The sequence below is a fragment of the Urocampus carinirostris genome, chromosome 6, assembly GCF_059441175.1.
Source record: "Urocampus carinirostris isolate Australia breed hairy pipefish chromosome 6, RoL_Ucar_1.0, whole genome shotgun sequence".
NCBI lineage: Eukaryota > Metazoa > Chordata > Actinopteri > Syngnathiformes > Syngnathidae > Urocampus > Urocampus carinirostris.
Genome location: NC_142354.1, coordinates 16,488,446 through 16,514,795, shown reverse-complemented (window position 1 = coordinate 16,514,795; position 26,350 = coordinate 16,488,446). Strand labels below are relative to the sequence as shown.

General features: G+C 40.2%; 1 protein-coding gene across 1 annotated transcript in view; it reads right to left on the bottom strand.

Moving 5' to 3' along the window:
• The window catches only part of errfi1a (ERBB receptor feedback inhibitor 1a), a 32,751-nt gene extending 9,797 nt beyond the window's left edge, over nucleotides 1–22,954 (bottom strand). Inside the window, exons 1-4 of the mRNA XM_088338060.1 lie at nucleotides 22,768–22,954; nucleotides 11,685–11,888; nucleotides 11,520–11,602; nucleotides 4,723–5,412 (exon numbers count right to left, since the gene is read on the bottom strand). Coding sequence (XP_088194186.1) covers nucleotides 4,723–5,412; nucleotides 11,520–11,602; nucleotides 11,685–11,836 — 925 coding nt within the window. The 5' untranslated portion in view covers nucleotides 11,837–11,888; nucleotides 22,768–22,954. The remainder of the gene's footprint in view (nucleotides 1–4,722; nucleotides 5,413–11,519; nucleotides 11,603–11,684; nucleotides 11,889–22,767) is intronic.
• Between the last annotated feature and the right edge of the window lie 3,396 nt (nucleotides 22,955–26,350).

Here is a 26,350-nt window from a genome sequence, read left to right as displayed (position 1 = left end):
TCTTGAATCCCAAGACTTTAACCTTCGGAATGATATTTGAAATGATGCATTTGAGTGACATCGTACGGACACCGCAACCGCACGTGTCTACAACACGTATTTGCTTCTTTGCAAGCTTTGGGAATGTTAAGGGGGTAATCAGTTGGACTGAATCATCTGACTGTTTTGTCGACGTTCCCATTGTAGCGCCTTATAATCCGGTGCGCCTTATCTATAGAAGATATAGGACCAAAAACTATTTTTTGGGGGTGCGCCCTATAACCCGGTGTGCCCTATAGTGCGGAAAATACGGTAAATACCGTTTTTTATAACGTCCACGTGGTGGCGACAAAGTATCATGTAAAATAAAAGTGGATCGTGTCCTTAATACAAGCAGCAAAATTATTTTTAAATGTATAATTTGACGGTACAGAAGTTATTCGTGAAATAAATAAAACGTTTGTAAAGTAGAGTACTTTTATTTGTTAAACAAATACTTGAGCATGTAAATCTGGTTTGTATTTATGGTTTCAATGTATTATAGAGTCATAAATAAAAAAACGAATGAATAAAGCTTTCTACTTTGTGGGTTTTGACTATCGCAGGATCTTTTGGAACACAACACCCATGAAAAACTAAGTTGTTAGCATGACGCTTGGTGCACAAGGTAAAATATTGGTCTGAGCCTTTTTTTGTACCACGGACCAGTTTAATGTCTGACAATATTTTCAAAGCACACCCTTTAATGCGGCAGTCAAATAATTACGGTGCGACATTGTACGATGTTGTAATGTAGTATTGTGGCATTGAATTCTGACAAAGCAACAGTATTGTGGTGAAGGGATAAAATCGAATGTTTTTCCTACGCCATCAACGGCGCTCTCACTGCCACGATCCAGGTTCAAGTCCTGTTGTATCCAATGTTTACATTTTTTTACAAGTAAAAAAAAATGGAGAAGGTGGACGGCTTTGGTCTCCTTTGAAAGGTGGGACTTTGAAGTTTTGTCTCCAACTAAAATAATCACTGCAAGTGCTACTAACATTGAGTTTTTATTCCACATGCCTGCAGAAGAGTCTGGCATGGATATCTTATCTCTAAAACAGCTGGGACAATAGCATGAAGAATAACCTGGTCCAAAGTCAAATGTGATCACAATCTGAAAAACTAAATATTGTATTTGACACATTTTTCTAGGGATATGTTTAGGCGTTTCAAAAAGTGGCCGTTTGGAGACGACAAGTGCACAGCTGTAAAACCTATTCAACCATGTATTTGACTTAGGCCATTTTCTAGATATTGTAATAGAGTTGTAAATGTTTGATATCTCTTCCCAGATGTCAATCACTGATTGTGCACACTTGAGTGTGATTATCGCGTGTGAAACTATTTCCCAAGTTGCGTTACTCACGTTTGCGTTGGTTCTGATTTGAATACACACTGTAAATATGCATACATTTATTCATTGGCTAATCATTGTGTCTATCATCATTAGAATTTATCACTTTTGAAGCTAAAGGAGAGGATGTACGTATCAATACAGGCCCTCTTAGGCTAATGCGGGCAGTCAACTGTGAAAAAAAGCTTCCAATTAGTAGAGAGTAGTGTCAATGTAAGGTTCAGAGGCTGGCAGCCTTACGAGTCTGTCTACTTGTAAACGGGAATTATGCGGTGAAACAAGGAAGGTCTAACGATGCAGAAATGCTTTTAGGTGGGTTTTTTACTATCTGTCAGCATTATCGTGTGTTTTAGAGTGAATATTTTACACGGGTGGTTTTACTGCAATGTTGTGGATGTCACAAGACCATGTTTGCGGAGAATTGTGTCATGAGCTGACTATCACAGCAAATATTTGGTGAGGTATACCGATTACATAGTTTTCGGGTATCTTCTTTAAGACTGATCGTGACTTTTCTGTACTGAGTACATTATGAAATGGAGCTTAAATTCGAAGAGTTTAAGCATTCCAATGATATGTGACATGATGTATTTCAGTGAATGGTGACAACATACAGACACATATTTTTTTCTCAACCGTCCGACGTTAAGGGGTTAAATACGGGATAAGCAATAAGCAATCGCAACTATTTTTTTCTTTCAGTACAGCTCAAAACCAAGCACGGACCTGTACTGGTCCGCTGCCCGGTGGTTAGTTACCACAGAGGTGAAGGACATGGCATATTCACAACTTACTGGCGGTCAAAAGCGGTGCGTTATTTTGGCTCAAGAACACCAACGGTGGTGTGTCCTGAAGCTGAGCTCTCCTCTGAGTTTGTTACGTCACGTTTTTCGGATCAAGTAACCATTCAAAATACCATATAGTTAGATAGCGATTACAAATATAGTATTCACAAATGCACCGAAAGAAAATGCGAATGAGGGCTGATTGGTGAACAATGTGAGCCCGATATCTGACAGCACACGGACTCGTGTCGTTTCCAAACGATACGTCTGTGAGCCGGCTCTTGGAAGTGAACTAAGGGGGCCGGCTAACCACCAGCTGGTTCCCTCCGAGATGACTTGTGATTGGTCGATTTGCATTTTTGGGGAGATTCTGTGTGGAGTACTTAAAATTTGTTGATCATAAAAAAGTTAAATTTATTTTGCACTTCCTTTTTTTGTAGATTTATAAATATTCTAAATATATTTCCTGTGCTTACCAGTGTTAATGTATTTATATAAAAATGTAAAGGTTATTCTATTTTCTTCTTTTATCTCTCTTTTTCCTTTCGTTATGTTTTTTCGTTTGTTTCTTCCTGTGCATGATTTTACATAATAACTGTGAACTCGGGAATTTAAGCAACAAAAACAACAAAAGCCATTTGGGACCTGAAGACAGCTCTTTTTAAGTAAACTCAGGTTTACTACGTTCTTACGCATTTGTTTGAAAAAAATCAAGATTTTTGACATACAACGACTTATCTTTAAAGTAACGGAAATAGTTACTTTCCATGGTGACTAAATACTTTAACTATAGAGTAATTCAACTACTAACACAGTTAATTTTCGGAAGAAGTAGCAAGTAACTATTAATAACGTGCCCAACACTGCTGGTGAGCTATTTTCAGCTGTCCTTTAGACACTACGATGGAAACGCCTGCTCCATAAGCGGATTATTTCGGTCATATAAACTATCGTAAATTCCAGATTACAAGCCTCTACTTTATGCTACATTTTAAAATACAGTGCAGTTTATTTTTAACGATGGCACCGAAGAAAAACGGTGAGCTTCTTTTTTCCACAACGCATGCGCTCTAAATACGAAACACTGCAATTCTGGAGACGTTTATGACGACCTTCAAGAGAAATGAATCCATGTTTTTGCAAACATTATTCAAATTTATTTCTGTATAACACGCGCACTCGTGTACCCCCTTATTATAGGTTAAAAATCGGTATACGTTGTAGTTTCACTTTTCTTGTCACAAACCAAGCAAATGAAAAAGAAGTCTGAATTGAATCTAAAAACAGCAATGGTGAACTCACGTTTCAGTGTGGGCAAGGGGAAGCGAAGAAAAGAACAAGGGAAAAAAAGAAAGAGGAAAGCAAGCCATCGAGAATTACCGTATTCATTATAAAACGTCCACGTGAGTGATTTCGATATTGTTACCAAAAATAGACCTAATGTGTCCTGTGGGCCAAGGTAAGTAGTTGTATTTATTGTTTAGCAATTGTGGTCAGCGATATTTTCGACTGATCAACCATTGCGCAAATTCGGTAATATTCTACTGTAAAAACCTGTGTACAGCGCACCCAAACTTTCGTTTTTAAGGTAAAACAACAAAATAAAATAAGTACAGTAATGCATAACGGGAGCAAAACAGGACGTTTGATAGTACTCTATTCAATATTTGCAACATACTTACGATATTTCATCTTTTTTACCCACAGATCAAGTATACAATAATAGTTTGCAATGGTCTTTGATCTGCGCAGCCCTTTGAGACTCTTTGTGACTAAGGGCTATACAAATAAACATGACTTGACTTGACGGATCAAGTCCTTCATTTATTCATCCGAATTAAAAAAAGTGGAAGTTATCTGTAAAAAATGCTATATTTCTCTTTCCATATCATCGCCATTAATGTCAGGTTGCGGAAGTTTCCTTTAATCCATGAGGAATGGTAACAAGCAAATGCAATTTGGCCTGGTACCGCAGAAAGCCACGAATGACAACACAAAAAGACGACTTCAACGTTGCAATCTGGCACTATTCTCAGTATGGTTGCTCTGGCATCTTCGTCTGTAAACATAAAGCTCATAATTTATGCGACGCAGCCCTCATTTTATTTCGTTAGCGTAGTAAATACGCTCTCATCTTTGTGATCACCATCTTCAATGGTCACATGATTTGAAAACACGTGACATAAACAAGTCGGAGCTGAACTGAAAAACAACTTAGTCATTAAAGGGGTCAGGTGTGTGGGGACATGGCAGCGTTGGCGTTCTGCAGCCAAAGGGGTCAATTACCCACGCGTTTGGCGAGTGTACGCCGGGCTTAAAATGTACAAAATGGACGTGAATGATTTAATTTTTAAGGCTGTTTAAGAGGTCGGCTTTCAATCCGTTGCGGCTCGTGCTAAGATAAAACAGACTTCTTAAATTTGAGCATATGGCTTTTAATTAGGTATGTCCTGAATTCACAGATAAAAATGTGTTTGCATTCCTTGTTATATTGCCAAGCAATGACATCAATATTAAAATCAAACTTAAGACCATCTGGTAACAAGATATAGAATGATTACCTCCCAGATATTGTGCAAGATCTGCTGTCTTGGTTGTCCGCGGCGGGATGGGCGGAGGATGCTCTGTTTTGTGATCAGCGTTTAAGGCGGAGCGATTCATGCGGAGTAGGGAAGGCTTGTTAAAGGATCCGGCTGGTCCGGACTGAGAACGGTGAAGTTTTTTCTGAGATTTGTCCCGCTGCCGTTGGCAGGCGGTTGGCAGTTCATGGCGTTGAGGCTCCTGCGCGTCTTTCTGCTGCGAGGATAGTGCAGGGAGCTGCTGCGGTTGAGGCTGTCTGGGGCTCTGCGGTCCTAAAGGCCCATCGTAGTACGCATGGTTAATCCGTCCGCAGTCCCTGAAGCTTCTCCGATTGGGAAGTCCTGTCCGGAAGGGAGAGGGTTTTGAACACTGATGGGAAACCAGGCAGCAGCTCTCGTCCGTGCTGTTGAAGAACTCCACTTCGTTGTCCACGGCTAGATCTGATGAGAGTTCGCTATGCGGCGGGATGGGCGGCAGCGGCTTGGAGCACCTGTCCGGAGTCTGAGGCGGACTGCTGCGCTCTAACACGGAGAGGCGTTGGAATGGAGGGACCACCTGGTCTTCCTCAGCCGGACTTGGCGCGGCTGGGTCGGTGCTGCAGGACAGTGAGAGGAGGGAGGGCCGGGACTTCTTGGGAGGTAATTTCAGGGTGTTGGAACTGTGTTTAAGTCCTAGCAGAAAAGAAAGAATGATACATTCAAACTTAAGTCGTTGGAAAACAAACACTGTGATTGGTATAGCTCAAAAACATCAAAAGATTACTTAATGACTGGAACAAGGGGCATTAAATTGAGACTACAGTAAGATCTTCCGTATGTGCATATTAGTGCATTAATGCAATGCATTAATATGTGCCTCTGACCAAAATCGCAGAACTATAATGCAATGGGAAATGAACCCAAGAAGTCGCGGCGAGAGTGCCAACACATTACTGCTGGACCACCAGTGGTACAGATGACATAGGAAATTACATTAGAGCTTATCACACTCTTTTTACTCTGAGTGCCACAACACTGATTTGCAGAGTGCATTTTGAGTCAAACAGTCTCTCCACTTCCTTACCTGTGCGTCAATAACCTCTGGCTTAATACAGAATGTATGCGTACATCCCAGCTGTCTTTGGGCAGTGGGTAGGGGACATCCTGAACTGGTTGCCAGCCAGTCACAGGGCACAGAGACAAACAACTCACTAGCTCACTCAACCTTGGGACAATTTTGACCGGTAAATTGACCTGACATGCATGTTTTTGGGATGTGGGAGGAAACCGGAGTGCCCGGAGGAAACCCACGCAAGCACGGGGAGAACATGCATACCTCGCAAAGGAAAGCTGGTAGCTGGATTTGAACCCATGACCTCAGAACCGTGCCGTGGACGTGTTAAGTGCTCAGCTGCCGTGCTGCCCTTGTTGTATTCTTTATTATTTGTTGGTGGAAAAGAGTGAAATAGTGTGATAATGAGATAAAGTCTAATGCCTTGTTGCATGTCATTGTAATGGAGTGTCGGCACGCTCACAGAGACTACTTGGGTTTGATTCCTGTTCTGTGGTATGTAACTCACACCAGGTTATAAGGCACACTTGCAAATTTTTGGCCATAATGGGGTTTTTGAGTGTGTCTTGTAGACTGGAAAATATGGTAACTAATGAGCACATTGAGATTCACTGAACATTTTGAAGGAAGGATGAAAAAATATTAAATAAATCAAAATGTGGGCTGCATCAATTGAGGTGGCCTTTAAAAGTTAAAACCTAAATATTTTCTCTATTAAAAATTAGTTCAAGGAGGTATTATACTCTACCATGCCTATTTGTTATTATCTTACTTTTAACAAAGCTGTTCGGAGCAGAACACATTAGGTAAGGGGAATGGGGGAGCTCTGGAGAGTGATATAATGTTTTTTTGTTAGTGTTACATGAGAATAATGTAAGTAAGTAAAGGTTTACTTCTCGGACAGTCCAAACGCCAACCCAAATCCCTTGAAAGATTAAAAAAGTAGTTTATTTCAGCGCAGCTAAAAAATGTACATACTTGCACGCGCATCATGAACGAGCTGACAGAGGCTGCAATGATGACACAAGCCAGGAGATGGTGGCCGCGAGTATAAAAGTTCCAAATTCCGTCCAGCTCCTTTAAGAAAAGATCGTTTAATATAATTTCAAACCTTTTTGACAGTATTAAGCCTGCAAAAAAACTCTATTTGCAGGCTTAATACTGATAATTGCAAGCTAGTTTAGTTTTGTTTAGAAAATCGTGTCATTGATGAAATATAAAGCAGCCCTTGTCTCTGCTAAAACAGACTATTTCTCTAAAGCATTTGCTGAATATAAACTGGCTGGGGCGGCATTGGCTGAGGAGGTAGAACACTCGGTATCAAGAGGTCGCAGGTTCGATTCCCGGCTCTTCCGTGTTATATGTCGAAGTGTCCTTGGGCAAGACACTGAATCCCTAATGTCCCCGATAGCGGGTGGTTGCCTTGCACGGCTGACGCTGCTATCGGTGTATGTGTGAAGCACATTGTAAAGTGCAGTGGAAGGTCTTCATTGACCTGAAAAGCGCTAGATAAATGCAGACCATTTACATTTACATAAAAATAACCCCAAAATCCTCTTTGACACTGTTGCATGCGTTTGTAACCTCCCGTCTCTATTACTGTAATGTACTCCTCTTCGGTCTCCTGAAGTCTTGCATCAAAAGCCTGCAGCTGGTAAAAAATGCTGAAGCATGGTTTTTAACTAAGTCAAGAAAGTTTGATTACAATACCTCAATTTTGGCTGACCTGCACTGGCTCCCTGTCTGTTTAGGATGTGATATTAAGGTTCTGTTGGTAGTATACAAAATCATGCATAGACTTGCTCCCTCATATCTTTCAGATCTAATTTGCCCCTATATTCTGGTCTCGAGCCTTCGCTCTGAAAATGCTGGTCTACTAGTGATCCCAAGAGCCAAGAAGAGATCCGCAGGTTTGAGAGCGATCTCCATTTCTCCAATACCATTGCTCTGGTATTGTGGAATGCTCTTCCTTCTGAGATTCAATCTGCAACCTTAGTGGAACTGCTTAAATCTAGACTTACACACTCATATCCTTTAGCATATAATTGACTTATATTTGATGTTGATGGTGTCTGTGTATTCTTTGTTGATGCCCTTGCAATGGTCATCCTGAAAGGACTTCTTGTGATTATGGGTTAACTTGACTAGTCGCATCATTGCATAAGCCAGGTTTGAAAGCGTGGGAAATAAGTCGCTGCTTATAGACTGAATTTTACACTACTCATGAATACAGAGAACAAATTCTGATGTCACTGAGGATCATAATATTTCAAAAATTACAACATTTTATTCGTAGATATTGAAATTTTTTATAGTAACATGGCCACAAAAGACTATCGGCGATTATCCCAAGAGTTTCCTATACAATTACCGGTACTTACAATGGTCCTCACTAACCCCTATCATTATTATTATTATTATTATTATTCTCATCTCATCTCATTAGCTGCACCGCTTATCCTCAGTAGGGTCGCGGGGGTGCTGGAGCCCATCCCAGCAATCATCGGGCAGTGAGCAGGGGACACCCTGAACTGGTTGCCAGCCAATCGCAGGGCACACAGGGACAGACAACTCGCTCGCTCATTCCCACCTAGGGACAATTTGGACCGGCCAATCCAGAGTACTTTCCTTTATTTTATACTGCTTTGTTGTTGTCCTGTGACATTTTCTAAGCCAACATCAAAACCATAAAAATAAGAGAAAACCTTGCTGTTTGACAGGTAATATTTTACTGTCTTGGTTTCGCCCTGGGGCCCCAAATCGTCATACAAGGGCTCAGCTGACACGTTAAGTAAAGTGAAGCACACTGTCAGTATGAGCAATGAGAGAAAATGCAATCAAGATGAAAATAGCTCTTACCAGTCAACCTCAGCTAATTGCTCCCCTTATTGAGCGATGCTAAACGGTACAAACAACGCGGCACCTATTTACTCACATCAAGACGGACTATGTATAATACCGCGACACTATTGGCAATCTATGATGACGTTGCCGTTATTTACCTTGACCAAGACGATCCGGATTACAGCCAAAATGTGCAAGACGAGATCGGTCTTCCTGGGTTTTTTGGGGGGGGTTGTTTTTTTTCGTACAAAAAAATGTTTATACGGCATACACAAATTCACATGATCAAAAAAAAAAAAAAAAATACGGGGAAAAGTATCACTTGGTCAGGTATGATGACTAAACTTAGCTACATGTTACCAAATTGTATTTGAGAGAACAGTGTACAAAATCGGCTATGAAAATATACACATATATATTGATTTATATTTGTGAATATGTGTATGTAAGTGTATGTGTATATTTATATTCAATATATATATGTAAGGGCAGCACGGCGGAGCAGCGGTTAGCGCGTGTGCGGCACAGTTCTGAGGGCACAAGATCGAGCCTCCTGTGTGGAGTTTGCATGCTCTACCTGTGCTTGCGTGCGTTTCCTCCACATTCCAAAAACATGCATGTCAGGTTAATTGGCCGGTCCAAATTGTCCCTAGGTGTGAATGAGCGAGTGAATGGTTGTACTATATGTCTCCATGTGGCCTACAACTGGTCTGGCAACCAGTTCAGGGTGTCCCCTGCCCACTGCCTAAAGATAGATGAGATGGGCTCCAGCACTCCCGCGACCCTACTGAGGATAAGTGGTGCAGATAATGGATGGAGGGATGGATATAGATGTAATATATATAATATATATAAAATGTGGTTATGCATATATTTAAATATGTGTATGTGAATATGAATGCATATATCCATGTGAAATTATACATATGGGATTGTATGAGTTTTTATGCAAGTATGTCGGTGTATATATGTACATACATTTATATTTGTTTGTTTTTTGTAAAGGGGTGAGAGCTAAAAAACAATGCTTCTTCTTACTCCTTTCTGAATATGTCTTGTTTTCTATTACTTCGTTTTGTGGTTTATGTAGCTTCCTCGTTCTTCTTTTTTTCCATTATTACATGTTTTCATTTGACAGGAAGCCTTGCACTGATTGTGATGCATATTCTGAACAAATAAATGACAACAACAACAACAAAATAATTAAAAAAACATTCTTTTCTAAAAAAAAAAATATTTGATCCTGGCACTAGTTTCCATTCTTGAGGTTCTTCCAACCAATCGAGTCACTAATAAGGTCATCAAAGTATTCAAAGCAAATTGACAACCACAATCGTAATAAACATAGTTTTAATAACTACCTTTCTGATACTGTGGCCATTGTTTTTGACAAACTCTTACATGATATTAGTTTGTGCAGTTGTAACAATATTCATACACAGTCAATCTGAATGTTGTTCAAAAAAACAGTATGGGGAACTATTAAAAAAAATAAAAGCAATAAAATGGCATTACTGACAATAATTGCTTTTCGAGAAAAAAGATAAAAACTGTTAGATTTTGAAAATAATAGTTTCACCTAGTCTTATTTCATAAAAACACCTTCTAAAACTCCACATAATGGGACAATACAAGCTTTAGTTAGCGAATAATTAATTAAAGCATTTCTCGTGGATTCGTGGCCTCACTGTTTACAGATTTTTCATGCGATTATAACATTACCAACGCCTGATGAAATTGTAGGAAACAACAGAAAAATACTGGATTTCAAAATGATATCGTTTTCAATAGTTGTCTTATGCCAGTATGGCAATTAGCGCATACCAGGTTTTAAAACAGTTCAGGCTATTATTGCATGCTAACACTTTAATTATGGAATTTTGAATATATTTCCAATATGGAACAATAAATATAAATATAAATAACGGAGATGGTCTTCCTACCTTGCATGCATGAAACAAGTGTTTATTTGTATAGCCCTTAAAAACAAAAAGTCTTAAAGTGTTCTGCGGACTGCCGGTACGATAGCTCAAAATGCACGCTCCTCCTTCTTCCTCAAGGACAAGAAGACAAGAGTGTGAAGTCAACACTCATGCCATTGAATTTTAAGCCCTAATTTAAACACTTCTACTGAGTTTGCAGACGGAATTTCATAGGTAGTAGGTGTTGGTGTTTGAAATAAAATTAAACTTATACAAATCTCAGCTTTAGCATTTGAATTCAGATAGGCGCAGTCTAGTGCGTGCTTGGCCTACGCAGCGCTTGTAGTGTAAATGGTTCAGTTCAGTATATTAAAGCATACTCCCCACTACAGTTTACAGTCAAGGTGTCACAAAAACAGAACCCATTTTGGCAGTACATCGTTAAGGAATACTTTATATTGAAGCTCATTAAACAATTTAGGTTCACTTTGAGACACTTTATAACCCACAGAAAAACTATAAACAGCCAGAGACGCCAGCCAAGCACACAGAGCAATTTGATTGGGTGAGTGGAAGGGGTGAGTGGAGATATGCATGTAGCAAACTTCGTTCTGCCCAGCGCCGTCTGCACCGAAGGTAAATCATTACAATTTTATATGTCAGTATTCTCGTTTGCAGTATTTTGGAACATTTTCTCAAAGGAGCTTGCACCTTGTTTTGAAAACATTATTTTTGAAAATAATGAGCCTCAACTAGCATAAGTAATTGCAGAAGGGAGACAACTTAAAATTGTTATATTTGTCGATATATGGGTCAAAAAGGTTTCCGACCCCTGGGGCAGAGCATTGCACAGCACCGGGGCCCCCCCAAAAAACAAACAGTCGTGCTATTGTCACATGCGGTTAATAAATTTAGCATCACGGGCGACAGAAAGAAAAGAGTTGAACAAGCGTGACTCTTACTTTCGTAACTTAGCGATGGCGGATTCTTGTGCTGGCCTTGAGATCCATGATCCGGGTGTGCAGATTTCATAGTGAAGTAGAAGCTGCTAAGGATAAAAACGATGAGTACCACTCACTCTCAAGCATGCAACATTCCGCCATGTCAAAACCAGGCAGAGCACTCACTTATCCAGGTCGTGGGGGTAGCTCCACGATGACTTGGATCCAGCCATTCTGTGACAATAGCTGCCCCACAGGAAGGGGTGTTCTACGTGAAAAGATGTCTCCTGGGCAGTCAGGCCCACTGTGGACATGCTCCAGGTACACTCGGGTCGCATCAAAGCCAGGAAACGCTCGGATCGTCGGCCCGGCTAGCTGCCACTGTCGTACCTGCAAAGGGGCCCCGAAATACGTCACTCATAGACAGTGCTGGGACAATTACTTTTCTCGGTGACGAGTACTGTAATGTGTTACGAGTAAAATATTTGCCGTTACGATATAGTGTGTTACTCTGCTACTTACAAAGGGCACAGATCATTAACGACAACGTTAAGTCAAATCAAGTCATATTTATTTCTACAGCCCTCTATCACAAGGAGTCTCAAAAGCCACACAGAACACAGATTATTGTAAACTACAGCATCCCCTGATCTAAAACCTTAATCAGGGCAAGGAAAAATTCAAAACCTCAACATAAGGTAAGTGAAGAAACCTTGAGAAGGGAGCGCACAAGAGGTTTTCTTTTTTGTGCTGTAAGCATATATGTTAGCAATTAGGAAGGTGAGACCATTATTTACAATAAAATGACAAATGTAATGACGGTCTGTGTCACATATTGTGAAAATGACATTTCATTTGAATCACAACAGCTGATTGCTCAGTACCATGAGAAAGCCATATGTTGTTGCCTGATTGTGACCTCCAAAAAATGATATTCTCCTGAGTAGAATGGTATTCTTAAAAAAAAGAAAAGATCAGAATTGATTTGTTCAGCGAAACAGGAAAGAGCTTTCCTTTTACGTTTCGTACCCCCGAGCATTTGAAGAAACAATAGAAAACCTTTAACTATTAACTGTAAAAACAAATTAAATAAATGAATTAAAACCAAAATTCCTACGTATAGGTTACGATTAAAAATACAGTGGTACCTCTACATACGAGCTTAAGTCATTCCAGGACTGTGCTCATAGCTAAAATTGTTTGCGTAACCAGCTATTCTGCTCAATATGAAATAGTTAAAAACTAATTTGCCCATTCCCTACTATTAAGAAGGATCAAACTGGACAAATAAATAAACTTCGCACATGATGTGATAACGCATCAACCATCACCAGCCTTTCCTCAAGCACAGAATATGAGATAACTTAATTTTTGTCATGGAGATACCGGTGTCTGAAACTCATGACAAAAAGTTAGCGGACACCAGGGCAGACAAGTCTGAAAAGTTGCCTGCCCGGCCATAAAAATGCCTGCCCCATTTTTCCCAACTTGAAACACAATAAGACGACTAATCGCAAAAAAAAACATTGTTGCAAAGTATTAAGGATTGATAATCAGAATATATAACAGAAAAACACTTTAAAATTAAGTTTATTATAAATCTACTTCATTTCATGTATATGACATCTCTGATTTCCATCTGCCATCAATATGTACCTGTATTTACTCATCTTCATTCATCCAATGTTTGCGTTGCGTCATCTGCCACAAGCCACGTGAACTCCTCTTTCCACGATGCTTTTAGTGTACGTTTACGTTTTGTAGCGTCATACATTTTTTTTAGCATCTTTTGAATATTTCTTCTGGGGCTGAGGTTTTGGCTTGATTCCTAATTACTTCATTTTTCTTGTGTTCTTTGTGCATCTACTTTGGAAAATGATATAACGCTCGGGAGAGCTTTTAATGTACATTTACGTTTTGTAGCGTCATAAATGTTGTTAGCTTCTTTTGAATTTTTCTTATGGGGCTGCGGTTTTGGCTTGATTCCTAACCACTTATCCATTTTTCTTGCGTCTTCTTTACAAAATGATATGCAAATCCACGACCTGATAACACTCGGCAAAGTCCGGAAGCACGAAGTTATTCGATGCAGGCTTCTGATTGGCTGCCGAGTAGGCAAATTGCCAAACAAACCGAAATTTCCAAACCGAACCAAGATTGCGAAATCGGAATAAAGCAAACGTTTGATCTTAAAAAAAAAACAAAAAAACACCAGATTGATTTTTTTTCCTTGAAAAAGTTGTCGGCCACCCGGTCGGAGACGTTTTGTAAGTTGTACGCCCGGCGTAAAAGATACACGCCCCGGGCGTCCGGGCAGACATTATTTCAGACACAGGAGATACTCTCTTGAATCTACAGACTCACATCACGCACAGCAACATTTACACCTATCAAACAAAATACTGAAATCGGAGTTCAGTTGATATGTGCATATTTGATTGTGTCTGGAGTAGTAGCGAATACTAGGCAGTGCCACAGAAGGCGGTGTGGCTTATACAGGTCAAGTCAAGTCATTTTTTTTGTATAGCCTTTAATCTCAAGTCTCAAAGAGCTGCAGAGACCACTGACTATTATAACACCATCCCCTGATCTGAAACCTACATGAGGGCAAGGAAAAACTCAAAAACCTCAGCATGAGGAAAGTGAAGAAACATTAAGAAAGGACCGCACATGAAGTAACCCCCTTCCAGGATGACCAGGCTGCATTGGATGTTGCAATAACAAACAAATCAAATCAAAATAAAAAAAAATGGAGGTCACATTAACAAATAATACAAAATCCCAACTCCATCAACAAGGGCAAACGTGAGCAGATAATTTATAGTAAAAATGTGCTGAATTTTGGTCTTTGTATCTATGGAATTCGTTTTGCAATTCACCGTGCCTGAACAAAAAAAACATTTTGGGCAGGACCTAGAAATGGAGAGGTAAATCTGAGTGGCATGATGCCAAAACGGATAAGCATATGGACTGTTTTGTTCATTCATCTGCAAGATCCCAAGATTGCAGAAGCCAGACAAAGAAATATGAAGGTTTTACTGATTCCACAGGTTGGTATACTAATTTTGTTCTAGTTCCTTGGTTGTGTGGCTGTTTTAAAGCAGTTTTAGGGAATCAACTTCAATGCGAGTATCCAGTATATGGTATTTGTAACGAGATAAATACTTTCAGAGGGACGTGCTATGGAATGCTCTGCCCCCTGAGATTTAATCTGTAATCTCAGTGTAACTGTTTAAATCTAGTCTTGAAACACACTTCTATTCAATGGTTTATGAAAGACCTATATTCCCTGTTGACAATATCTGTGTATTAATTGTTATTAAAACATCCATTGCAGCTTGGTCCTCATGGAAGGCGGATTACCTCATGTGGGGTCCCTTCTCAAGGTTTCTTCATTTTCCTCATGTTGAGGTTTTTGAGTTTTTCCTTGCCCTCATGTAAGTTTTAGATCAGGGAATGGTGTCATAATAGTCTGTGGTTTGCAAAAGTCTGTGGTCTGTGCAGCCCTTTGAGACTCCTTGTGACAAATAAACATGACTTGATTTGACTTAATCTGGGGGGGTGATAGGATTACTGTACTTTTTAAATATAGTAACTAGCAAATGTAACCAATTCAATTTTTTCAGTAACGCGCCCAAGACTGTTCAAAAAAGACAGGATGAAACCTAAATGCAAAAGCAGGTGAACTGAAAAGAAGGAAAGAAATATTTGAACAGAAAACAATCTGCATGTCGGAAAAAAATCACCAAGGTGGTATCCAAGTTGACTTCAGGTACAAAACACATCAGTCACAATTTGGACCAATGCTCAAAGGGGCTATGTTTTCTTAGCTGTTGACCAGCAGAATGCAGTTTTCTGGCGGTATCCTTTCCTGGAGAGCATTTTAAAAGCAGCTGAGCGCTTCCGTTTCTGCAATCCGTCCGGGCTTGAGGCGCAGAGGAAGGGCCTCCTCCTGTTACCAGAACGGAACCCGATGTTGCAACGACTCCTCATGCCAAACGACCTGAATGTTTGTGTCATGTCAAGTATGTGTCAGGGCTGAGTAAACTATGTCTAGAATATTTCACGACCCGTGCTGTCAATCGATTTTCTCGTCCTGTCTTTTTCTAGGGTCACAAATACACCAGAGGAAGAGATTCAGATGAGATATGACTGGATGAACCTGTTCGGTATTTCGCAATCGGAAGAGGAATAGTGCCGAAAGCGGTGGAAGGCTCTTCGGTGGATGTGCTTACACTGTATCAACTTAGGTTAGGCTTTTCCCTGCAGTACTTTTCCCTGTGGTGTACCAACGTCATATGGTAAGACCTCGGTTTTGGTACATAGGAAGCCGAAGCAACACTAAAAAGGCACATGGTTCTGTCTAGAACAGGGGTGTCAAACTCATTTTAACTCGGGGGCCACACGATAGGACAAACATTCTCTCGAGGGTCGGACTAGTCGATTGAGGAGAAAGAAAAAAAGAGAAAGAAATAAGAGAGAGGGAGAGAAAAAGAGAGAGTGTGGGGCAAGTAAAGATAGAAAGGGAGAAAGAGAGAGGGAGAAAAGAAGAGAGAGAACATGAGAAACAAGAGATAAAAAAGAGAAATGGTGAGAGAGGGGGAAAGAAAGAGAGAGAAAGAAAGAAATCCAAAGAGAAATTAAAAGCAACCTGCAGCTCGTTTTTCTCTTGCACTTCCCTAAGCATTGTCTCAAGGGCCAGATTCATTCCCTTAGCGGGCCTGATCCAGCTCCCGGGCCGCCTGTTTGACACCCCTGGTCTAGAATATATAGGGCACATTCTTAACTACAGTTTTAGTCAGGGTGTCACACCAACATACCTCACTTTGGCAATGGGTTGCTGAATTTTTTTTTGAATGGAAGTTCATTATCTGTTGAGATACTTTAAGATGAAGACCAACAGAAAAACACCCCCCCCAAAAAAGAAATGCCAGTGAACCACTCAGAGATATTTGATTGGGCAAGCGGAAGAGGTGGGATAATCTCGGCACTCCCTTCTCTCTCTTGCTCAGTGCAGCCTGCGTCGAAGGTAAATACGACCATAGCCTTATTGTTTGCTGTATTCTGTGACATTTTTACAAAAGAACTTTGCTAGCACGTTGTTTGGAAACCGTTATTTACGACAATAGGACTGTAAAAATAAGACTCAACACTTTTAAGTAGCTGAGGGAGGGAGACAAGTATATTGATATGGGACACAGGCTCTAGCGTTAATATTATCTCGTAGATTTCATCAAGTAATCAAGTGACACAAAGAGAAATTAAATGTGCTGAAGAACTTTCATCTGGAGAGCGGGATTGGCGATTTTGTTGAATTTAGTCCCAAAATATATGGTGTGGCTCTCTCAATTGTATTTCTAAATATTTTTGTTTTTATGGCTCTTTGGGTCAAAAATGTTCTGAGTGATGAGAAAGAGAAAAAATACTCCTCCGACCCCACTTTATAAAAACTCATTCTTTGTCTGTTGTGAGCCATATTTATGGGCATCACTGGCAGCTGCAAGGAAACAATGCCCTAAAACAACAGGAAACACAGGGGGCATTAGTCGGAGCCAAAGTGTGCCAATGAAGCATGCCGTCCACCCCTTGTCTGTCCCCCAAGCCTGTTGACTAGGTTCGGTGGGCCTGGAGGGGGGACGGGAAGCAATTTGATCCTTGATAATGAACCCCAGGGGTCTTGTGCTTCCTCTTGCAACAGGTGCAAAGACAGTTCATCCTGGCACTCAACCACCGGAGCACTTACAGGCAGAGGGATTAAAACAAATGACACGTGGCCATGCCGACTTTGGATGGTTGGGCATGAGAATAGATGGACTCTGCAACTTACTTTTCCATATTCTTCCATAAACGGTCTAGTCAGTGAACATCGATGTATGTTTAAAAACTGATAGTTCCAGTCCTAAATGGTGATATGAGAAAGTATTATTACAGCTACAAAGAATAGGTGTTATAGTCACTCTGGGTGCCTTCCTGATTTTCCCCTTAGACCACAAGATCTTACTTTTACTGACCTCATAAAAGGGTACTGATTAGGAAACTAAAAGAAGGAGAAAAAAATGAAATATTTTTTGGATAACCAGAACATTTTAATATTGTGTCTTGTTCCACTGACAGACTGAGGAGATCATTCCTCCCTCATGCCATGAGGCTCTTTAACTCCACCCTGGGGAGTAAAAGCCCACATTAAACCCCAACCGCACATGTGCATATTACCCTTTTTTATTACAGTGTGTATTTTCCGTAGAACTATTTAAATAAATAAATATATCAACACGCTATATTGGGTATTTTTGTATTCTATATCTTGTATTTTATTTTTAAAACAAGGATACTGCTGGAAGTGTAAAGTATCTATCTATCTATCTATCCATCTATCTGTCTGTCTGTCTGTGTATCTATTCAGAAACATTCATGTATTTAACCCTGACAATTTGCCATTTAAATTAGTTAATTATCTCTTACAATGAGACTGTATTTTCGCATCCATACCCAAAACCTTTCTGTTAATTTTGTGTCTATAAAATGAGATGTTTTTTAACAAATAAACCAATATGGATTGGATGGACATTTACCATGTCGCAGCCAAAAAAGCTTTCTTATATACAAAATAAAAATGCTTTATATCACATGTAACAAAAGTGGTAATGTTTCCCTCCCAAACATGACTCAAGGGATCGATTCCCCCATAAGTTTTTTTCTTTTTAAGTTAGAAATTATAAATGTTATCATTGTCAAGCAACAACATTTTAAAATGTCTATAAACTTCCCAAATATCCTAAAGGACAGTGTGAATGACCAGTGAACAACGGGCTCCAGTTCAAGTCTGTCACCGCATTGTTGCGCAATACCTTGACTGTAGCAAAGCTCGCCAGCCCCAATTCAAAGTTAGGTTCGCCTTAACAATTAGAGACAACTTCAAAATAAATACTGAAATTAATGTACAGTATATTCCAACTCTTATTTTAAAGATGACCCTTGTGTGGACTAGCGTTACCACAGCCGAACCGTCAACATTATAAAGAACTCATCTCACTCCGGCCACCACCTCTTGACCTGTTGCCCTCTGGAAGGCGCTACAGGTACCTCAAAACTAGGACAAACAGGCTCATTGACAGTGTTCTGTCAGGGACATCAGCACTCAAAACAAGCACGGAAAACTGTGTAAATACAGAGCAGAAGTCAATGGAAGGAGACCAAGAGGAAGGCCGCGATTGACGTGGATGGACGGTGATAAGTGCACTGCAGGAAAGAGGTCTAAATATAGTGGAAGCTAGAGCTCTTGTTGGTGACAGGAATGAGTGGAGAAGTGTTGTAAAAGGATAGTGGGATGTTTGGGCGCATTTTAAGGGATGAGCAGGGCACCTGTATGATGCGGCAAGGGTAAACCAGTGAAACCTGTCGGGCCCTGCTGTTGAACAGAAGAGTGTGTTGTGTCACCCTGACCCGAGTGACACGGCCGCTTTCTTGTGTCCCGTTTCATCTGGAGGGACGAAAGCATGACCGACTTGGGTGCCGAGGTGCTTAACTTGTTTGGGTGTTTGGGCTTTTGGGTTGGCCATGGTCCAAAAATGTCTGTGTTTGTTTTTTGCTACTTTTTCCCATTTTTTATTTTCTTTGTTTTTGGATGTGTTTGTCTTGCTGTTGGTCACCCCCCTCGAGGGATATGACCAGGGTAGGTAGGTAGGTAGGTAGGTAGGTAGGTAGGTAGGTAGGTAGGTAGGTAGGTAGGTAGGTAGGTAGGTAGGTAGGTAGGTAGGTAGGTAGGTAGGTAGGTAGGTAGGTAGGTAGGTAGGTAGGTAGGTAGGTAGGTAGGTAGGTAGGTAGGTAGATAGATAGATAGATAGATAGATAGATAGATAGATAGATAGATAGATAGATAGATAGATAGATAGATAGATAGATAGATAGATAGATAGATAGATAGATAGATAGATAGATAGATAGATAGATAGATATTTAGAAGTTGTATTGCTTCTAAATGTCATTACACATATTTTCAGTGCAATATTGTAACGATGGACTTTTTATAAATGTTTGCACTTTTAGTACAACTTGGGTTTGTCTCTAAGCACTACTTTGTTAATATTTTTTGACTAGTTATCCTGTCAGTCTTTATTGCATGTTTACCCTGAAGCTCCATGTCTAATTTCATTGCATAACATGTTGTTATCAATGGCGATAAGGACAATTCAGGTAAATGCGAGGTTGACATCAGTTTGCCTGTCTCCCGTGAGACGATGGACAAACGCATGCCAGGACAATCGTCTTTTAGATAGTTATTTCCATTTGCTAATATGTCCCCACCTGAGTGTAATAAATATTCGGGCATTAATTCTACCCTAGAGAAATATGCTTAATTAGTCAGAGGTGGGATACTGTTCAATATAAAAGAGTCAACTGTTTGGTTATTGATCAAGGGCGTAGTTTTGTCAATGATGGAGGGGCTATGTCCCCACCAATATCGAGCAACAATATGTGATCCCTTTAAAGGTTCACTATTTCCCCACCAACGCCAAAACCAAACCTACGTCCCTGGTTTTGATGCAGTCTTAGATTGTTGTACTACAAATCTAGTTCACCAGCTCAGTAGCCTAGATGGTAAGGCGCCCGCTTTGAGACTGGGAGGTCGGTGGTTCGCGCCCCGGCCGAGTCATTCCTAAGACTTAAAAAGTGGTCGGCGGCGCCCTCTGTTGGCTGCGGCTGCATCGGCTCGCTACAACGGGTCAGGTGCAATCGACATTTCGTTCTGTGTACATTGTTACACAGAATGACAATACAAGGAAATTATTATTATTATATTATTATTAGTTAATACTTCAATAATCTATTCATTTCAATTGAATATTAATGTATTCTCAGTTTGCCAAAATGTGCTTCATCTATTAGGTCAATGCATGATAAAATACTAAGATCCAAACAAAAAATTTCTGTGCTCGTTTGAGGACCACATTGAGATGTTTACATAATCGCTCTAAGTACAGTAAACTATTCTATGGAGAAGACTACTGCGTCATTTAACGATGTAAACACAATATAAGGATCTGTTTCTATTTCATTGTTGTCTAAGTCTGTTATTCATGCAGAGATGACTGATTATTGCCTAAAATTTAAAAACAGAAGACCATTATGAACCATTTGAAGTAGTGACTCCATGCCTTTCAACCACCGCCAATGGTTCCTCTTACTAATCAGGGCAAATTGCCCTTATTAAGTGATAATAAACCTTACAAACACAACGTGGCATCTATTAACTCACAGGAAGAGGTGTTATGTGGACTAAAAACAGAGATAATTGATTTAAAATAAGCACAACCAATTTTGTCAGCATTTTTATGAGTTTTTCCCCCACCTGCAGTGTTACTTCACATTAGTAGCAGTATATTTTTTTTTTAATTCCGTACGATAATTGTTATACGGCTTGTAAAGTTTTAAATGATCCAAAAACATAGAAAATAAGGGGAGACTGTACAAGTGACAGGTATGTGACTCTAAACTAAATTGTATCTATTCAATAATTTGTTTATGTTCCAAAAACAGGTATATTACAAGCTAATAGTCAATAGTCCCAGATACAGAAGCTGATGAGGCACCCAAACACCATGGACCCTGGGAAGATGGTTTTTAAAATAAACACGAGTTACAGCAAATACAACGCGCTCTACCTCGCAAAAACAGAACACCAGAAGGAGTTGCCACCCCCGCTGCACGACACCCCTGCAGCGGTTTCCGAGCAACCATACCCGCTTTACCTGTGCGGCAAGCACGCAGTAGCGCACACCCCCTCGCTTTACCGGATTGAGACAATCGTAGTTAAAAAGCCCTCTAGCAGCAAGGTTTAGTCACGCCACAAGACACACACGTTTTTGTCATTTATTGAACAAACGCACGCAGGTGCACAATAAGAAATCGATTTCTCATCAAATGCATGGTCAAAAGGTTGGTGCAAGTTTAAAATAGCTGTACGAAATTTATAACTTAGCGACTCTCTGCCGCCAACTCCTAGCTTACCACATCATTGCCGCCTCAGTTCATAATGTGCGTGCAGATACGTGCATTTTCTAGACGCTCTTGAATAAACTCCTGTTTTCATCTGTCTCCGGGTTTATGTTGGAGTTTGGATCTGAAGATGGCTTTTTCTTACTTTCACCGTTTTAATGCTACACTATAGAGAAAAAACAAAATAAAAACCAGTGGGGATGAGCATGATGTCACTTTCCAGAACCCCCCCAGCCCCCATTCCTTGAACGGGATGTCTTCCGCCCCAAACAGCTCTGCTAAAAGTAAGATACAATCAGATAGGCGCTTAAGGGCTCTTTGAACTCAGTTGGGCATTGTTAACAAATACTTAATTGAGAACATATTATACTTTCAACTTTTTAAAGACACTTCAAGCGACGCACACTACATTTAAGGAGCACCCAATGCTGTTAAAAGAGGTAAATATAGAGTTAATAATAAGCGTTAAGAGTGGGCAATACTTGGATTTTTGGTATCGGTCCGATCCAAGTAAATACAGGGTCCTATCGAGCAATACCAATATGATATTTTTTGCTTGAATATGCCATGATCGTGGAATAATTGACCGTCCGTTGCGTTAGTTTAGAATTATGATCAACCCAGTATAAAGATTTTAGGCACTAAAATGTTAGCTGCATAAATAAGGAAATATTTATATTGCAACTATTTCAGTAGAAGTAGCATAAATATACCTATGCCAACATGACGGCTATAATATCTTGTTATTTAATGTTATTTTGGAAAAAGTCTGATACAATACAACGTAAATATAATTTAACAGTATAAACAGTAAAATACTTCTACTAAATAACTGATTCGTAAGAAAAGAATCAAACTTAAAAGGGCAGCAATTTAACAAAATTACAAATTAATTATAAGAATGTCAACGGATCGGATTGGAAAGTGATATTTATAAACGTACAACTCCCTAGCATTAATATATAGGAAGTTAAACGGGAAGACAGTATTGATCCCAAAACAGTAGTGTCGACCCGGTCCAAGTACTCAGTGGTGGTGGGTGGCTGGATCCCTACTGATGATATAAATATTTAGATTCATCTGCCCACCCTTCATGTACATGCCATGTTGTAGTACCACGTTGTCAAATTGAGGTTTTAAGACTCTCAAGAGAAAAAAAAGTAATACCATAAAGCATCATTCGGGCGACAGCTCCACGCGCGCACACAATTTGCACAGAGAACCAAAGTAACGCGCACTTCATTCAAACGACTCAAAGTGAAGCAGCACTCACCAAGAAAAACTCCAAACCCCACGAAACCCCTTCCCCGATAGCGCCTTCGGGTATCGCTCCGTTAAAAAAAAACTCCTTTCCGGGCTTCTAATGCGGCTCCGGTATGTTTGCAAGGTCCAAATAATTTGGCGATAACATGGGGGAGCAGTAGACGCCGACGAATGGCTGACACTGCCCCCACCCACCCTTGCACAATAGTGACACTTTTGGATAAAGTGTTGAATGGGAGCGAGCTGACGTCTTATAGGCTGCAGGCAGGCAAGCAGGCAGGCAGGAGTCCTAGCGAAGAGACGCCCAGGCCCTCCCCGCAGCGCACGCTCAGCCTTAAAGGCGCACACGTCCTTTTAGAGATTAGGATTTTCAATTTTTGCATAGACCTGGTGGAAAAAAATGCCGGCCTGGAGAGAGATGGGCACCACCAGGCTGTACTTGCCCAAGACACACTACAGGAAACAGTGCACCCACGCACACAACCAAGCGCAAAGTCTTATGTATGATCAGTGTGGTGCACGGTGCATACCTGTCGCGCTCCAGGGCTCCATGCCCTTACAAAATGTTGTATTTTCCCTTACAAAATACAAAATAATCTTACACCATATTTTTTTTCAAACTTGTTTATTTATGTAGTTCAACCTGTTATATTGTACATATCATATATATTGTTAATTAACATTTTGTTGCTCGACAGGAATGAGGTTTATTATAAAAAAAAAGTTCAAAAATGAAGCAGCTTGGACGTTCACTGTGGAAGGAAAAAAATACATGAAAATATAATTAAGTAGAATAATACATTTTCCTATTTCCTGCATTAAATTATTGTTGGTAATATACTGATTAAAGGGATAACCACAAACCTGTCTTTTTTCATGTTCTCCTTTTATACTTCCTTTTTTTCTTAACTTCTTTATACAACAACAATGATAATGCATCAAAGCAAGTGAGCCGTTTGAGAGCCGGCTCTCTTTAGTGAGTTGAGCCGAAAAAGCCGGTTCTCTAAAAAGAGGCGGACTTCCTTTCACTACATTACAAACACATAAAATCCGAGGCGGAAGATGCATGCGCACAGTAGCATTAAACCGCTCGCTTCGTTTGCAACGGAAAAAAAAACGATCCCGAGATAGAGGCTACTGCGGCGAACTCGTTTGACTTGATTGAGTTGCCGTTTCGTGATAGTCGGTGTATACCGGATGGTACCCATCATTGACAAATTTGCGTTTTTCCGTACAGATATTCTTGTACGTCGTACACGTCTTAAAATGCACAATACAGTAATCCCTCGGTTATCGCGGTTAATGGGGACCAAAACCACCCGCGAAAAGTGAAAATCCGCGAAGTAGTGACGCCCCTTCAAAAATGCTTTACATTTTTTTTATTTATTTTTTTTTTATTTTTTTTAGACCTGCGAAGCTCTGAACCCGCGAACATGGGACCACGAAGTAGTGACGCCCCTTCAAAATTGCTTGAAAAAATAATAAATAAATACAATTCTTTATTTTAATTTTAAATAATTTTTTTTTTTTTTTTTTAGACCCGCGAAGCTCTGAACCCGCGAACGTGGAACAGCGAAGTAGCGAGGTCCCACTGTAAATGTACTTTGTGTGGCAAAAATGTACAGGTTGACATTTATGACAGTGGTACCTCTACTTACGAATTTAATATCGTTCTGGGTTAAGCTTTGTAACCTGAAACATGTAAATGTGCTAAGTATCATTTTTTTAATAAATCATAAAAGAGCATCAGAACATGAAACAAATACATGTTAAATTTAGATGACCGCACAATTAACATAAAACGATAGATAGATAGATAGATAGACAGGTAGACAGATAGACAGATAGACAGATAGATAGATAGATAGATAGATAGATAGATAGATAGATAGATAGATAGATAGATAGATAGATAGATAGATAGATAGATAGATAGATAGATAGATAGATAGATAGATAGATAGATAGATAGATAGATAGATAGATAGATAGATAGATAGATAGGTAGATAGATAGATAGATAGATAGATAGATAGATAGATAGATAGATAGATAGATAGATAGATAGATAGATAGATAGATAGATAGATAGATAGATAGATAGATAGATAGATAGATAGATACACATAATATAAAAAAAAACAAAGAATAAAGGAGATAATCTAAAGATTTACTTATCTACATATCTTTTAACTGGCCTCTTTGATTACTGGTCCTCAGCAGTGTTTTTTGCCTTGCGTTTCTTTGTCAGTCTGTCTGCGAATCTCTGATTTTACATGGCAAGCCCTTTTTCGACCCTGACTCACACCGATCCCGTTTTTTGCTCCTGTTTGTCTCCCGCTACGACCTGTTTTGATCCGGACCAGGTCTGCTCTCACGTCCCGGCTTGCGACTCGTTTCCGACCCCAACCACCTCTTGCTATCCCAGTCCCGGCTACGGACCAGTTTTCCGCCGCTGACACCGCCATCGCTAGCTATGGAAGATCCACTTCCGTGTTTGGATCACAAGCAGAGTACGAGAGCAAACACCGGATCGTGGGCACACCCCTTCCTCGTTCCTTTAAAAAAACTTATGGTAAACGTTAAGCGAGTGGGTCCTGCTTCTGTTCTGGTCCTGACATTTTGCCAAAATGACTTTAATTGGAGCTGATAGAATGATGGCTGTATCCTCCTCCCTGTCGCCTTTGAACTCCTCCTGCACAGCGGTTTTAGTTTTAATACCTTTCCATTATCTATTTCTTTGTTTCGATGGCCAGAAAAAGTATCTTCCTCTTCTTTTTTCCTGGTACACATGTCTGCATGCCTTTCGTGGCCCTTCGTAGTGCTACCATGGAGTAGACGGTTTACAAAGCGGGAAAGGAACACGAAGAGTATCCTGTGATGGGGACACGAGGAGATGTTGGGATTCACACATACCAGGTGTTTACAGAGATGGAAGGAGACGCGAAGAGCATGCGCGTACTGTACTGTGTTTTTGACTTTGTATCCTGAAATGCCTTTATAACTAAAGGCAGCTACTTTGTAACCTGAAACGTTTTTTACGTAGAGACGTTTTGCCATCACATCACCCATTTCCTTCATCAACCCCACTGGCTCCCAGTCAACCATGGAATCAACTACAAAATCCTTCTGTACACCTACATTCACAATCTTGCCCCTCTCTACCTCTCTGACCTCCTTCACATTGCCACACCATCTTCCACCCTCATAATCCCCTCCTCCCTCCCTTTCACCATAGCCGCTGCCCGTCTCAGCTCCACGGAGAGCAGAGCTTTCGGCCGCTCTGCCCCCCAGCTTTGGAACTCATTAACGCATGACCTCCGAAATTCCGCCACCCTGTCCACCTTTAAATGCAGACTCAAAACCTACCTCTTCTGACTCGCATTTCATGATCATTTGCCTCACGTACTGCCCCCTTTTAACTCTCTGGGTTTTTATTTGCTATTTTTTCCTACTTGTTTAAATTTTTGTACTGCGACTTTGGGTGTCCTGAAAGGTGCTTTGAAGTAGAATGTATTACTATTATTATTATTATTATTATTATTATTATTATTATTATTATCATCATCATTGATTGTGCATGTATCAGCACC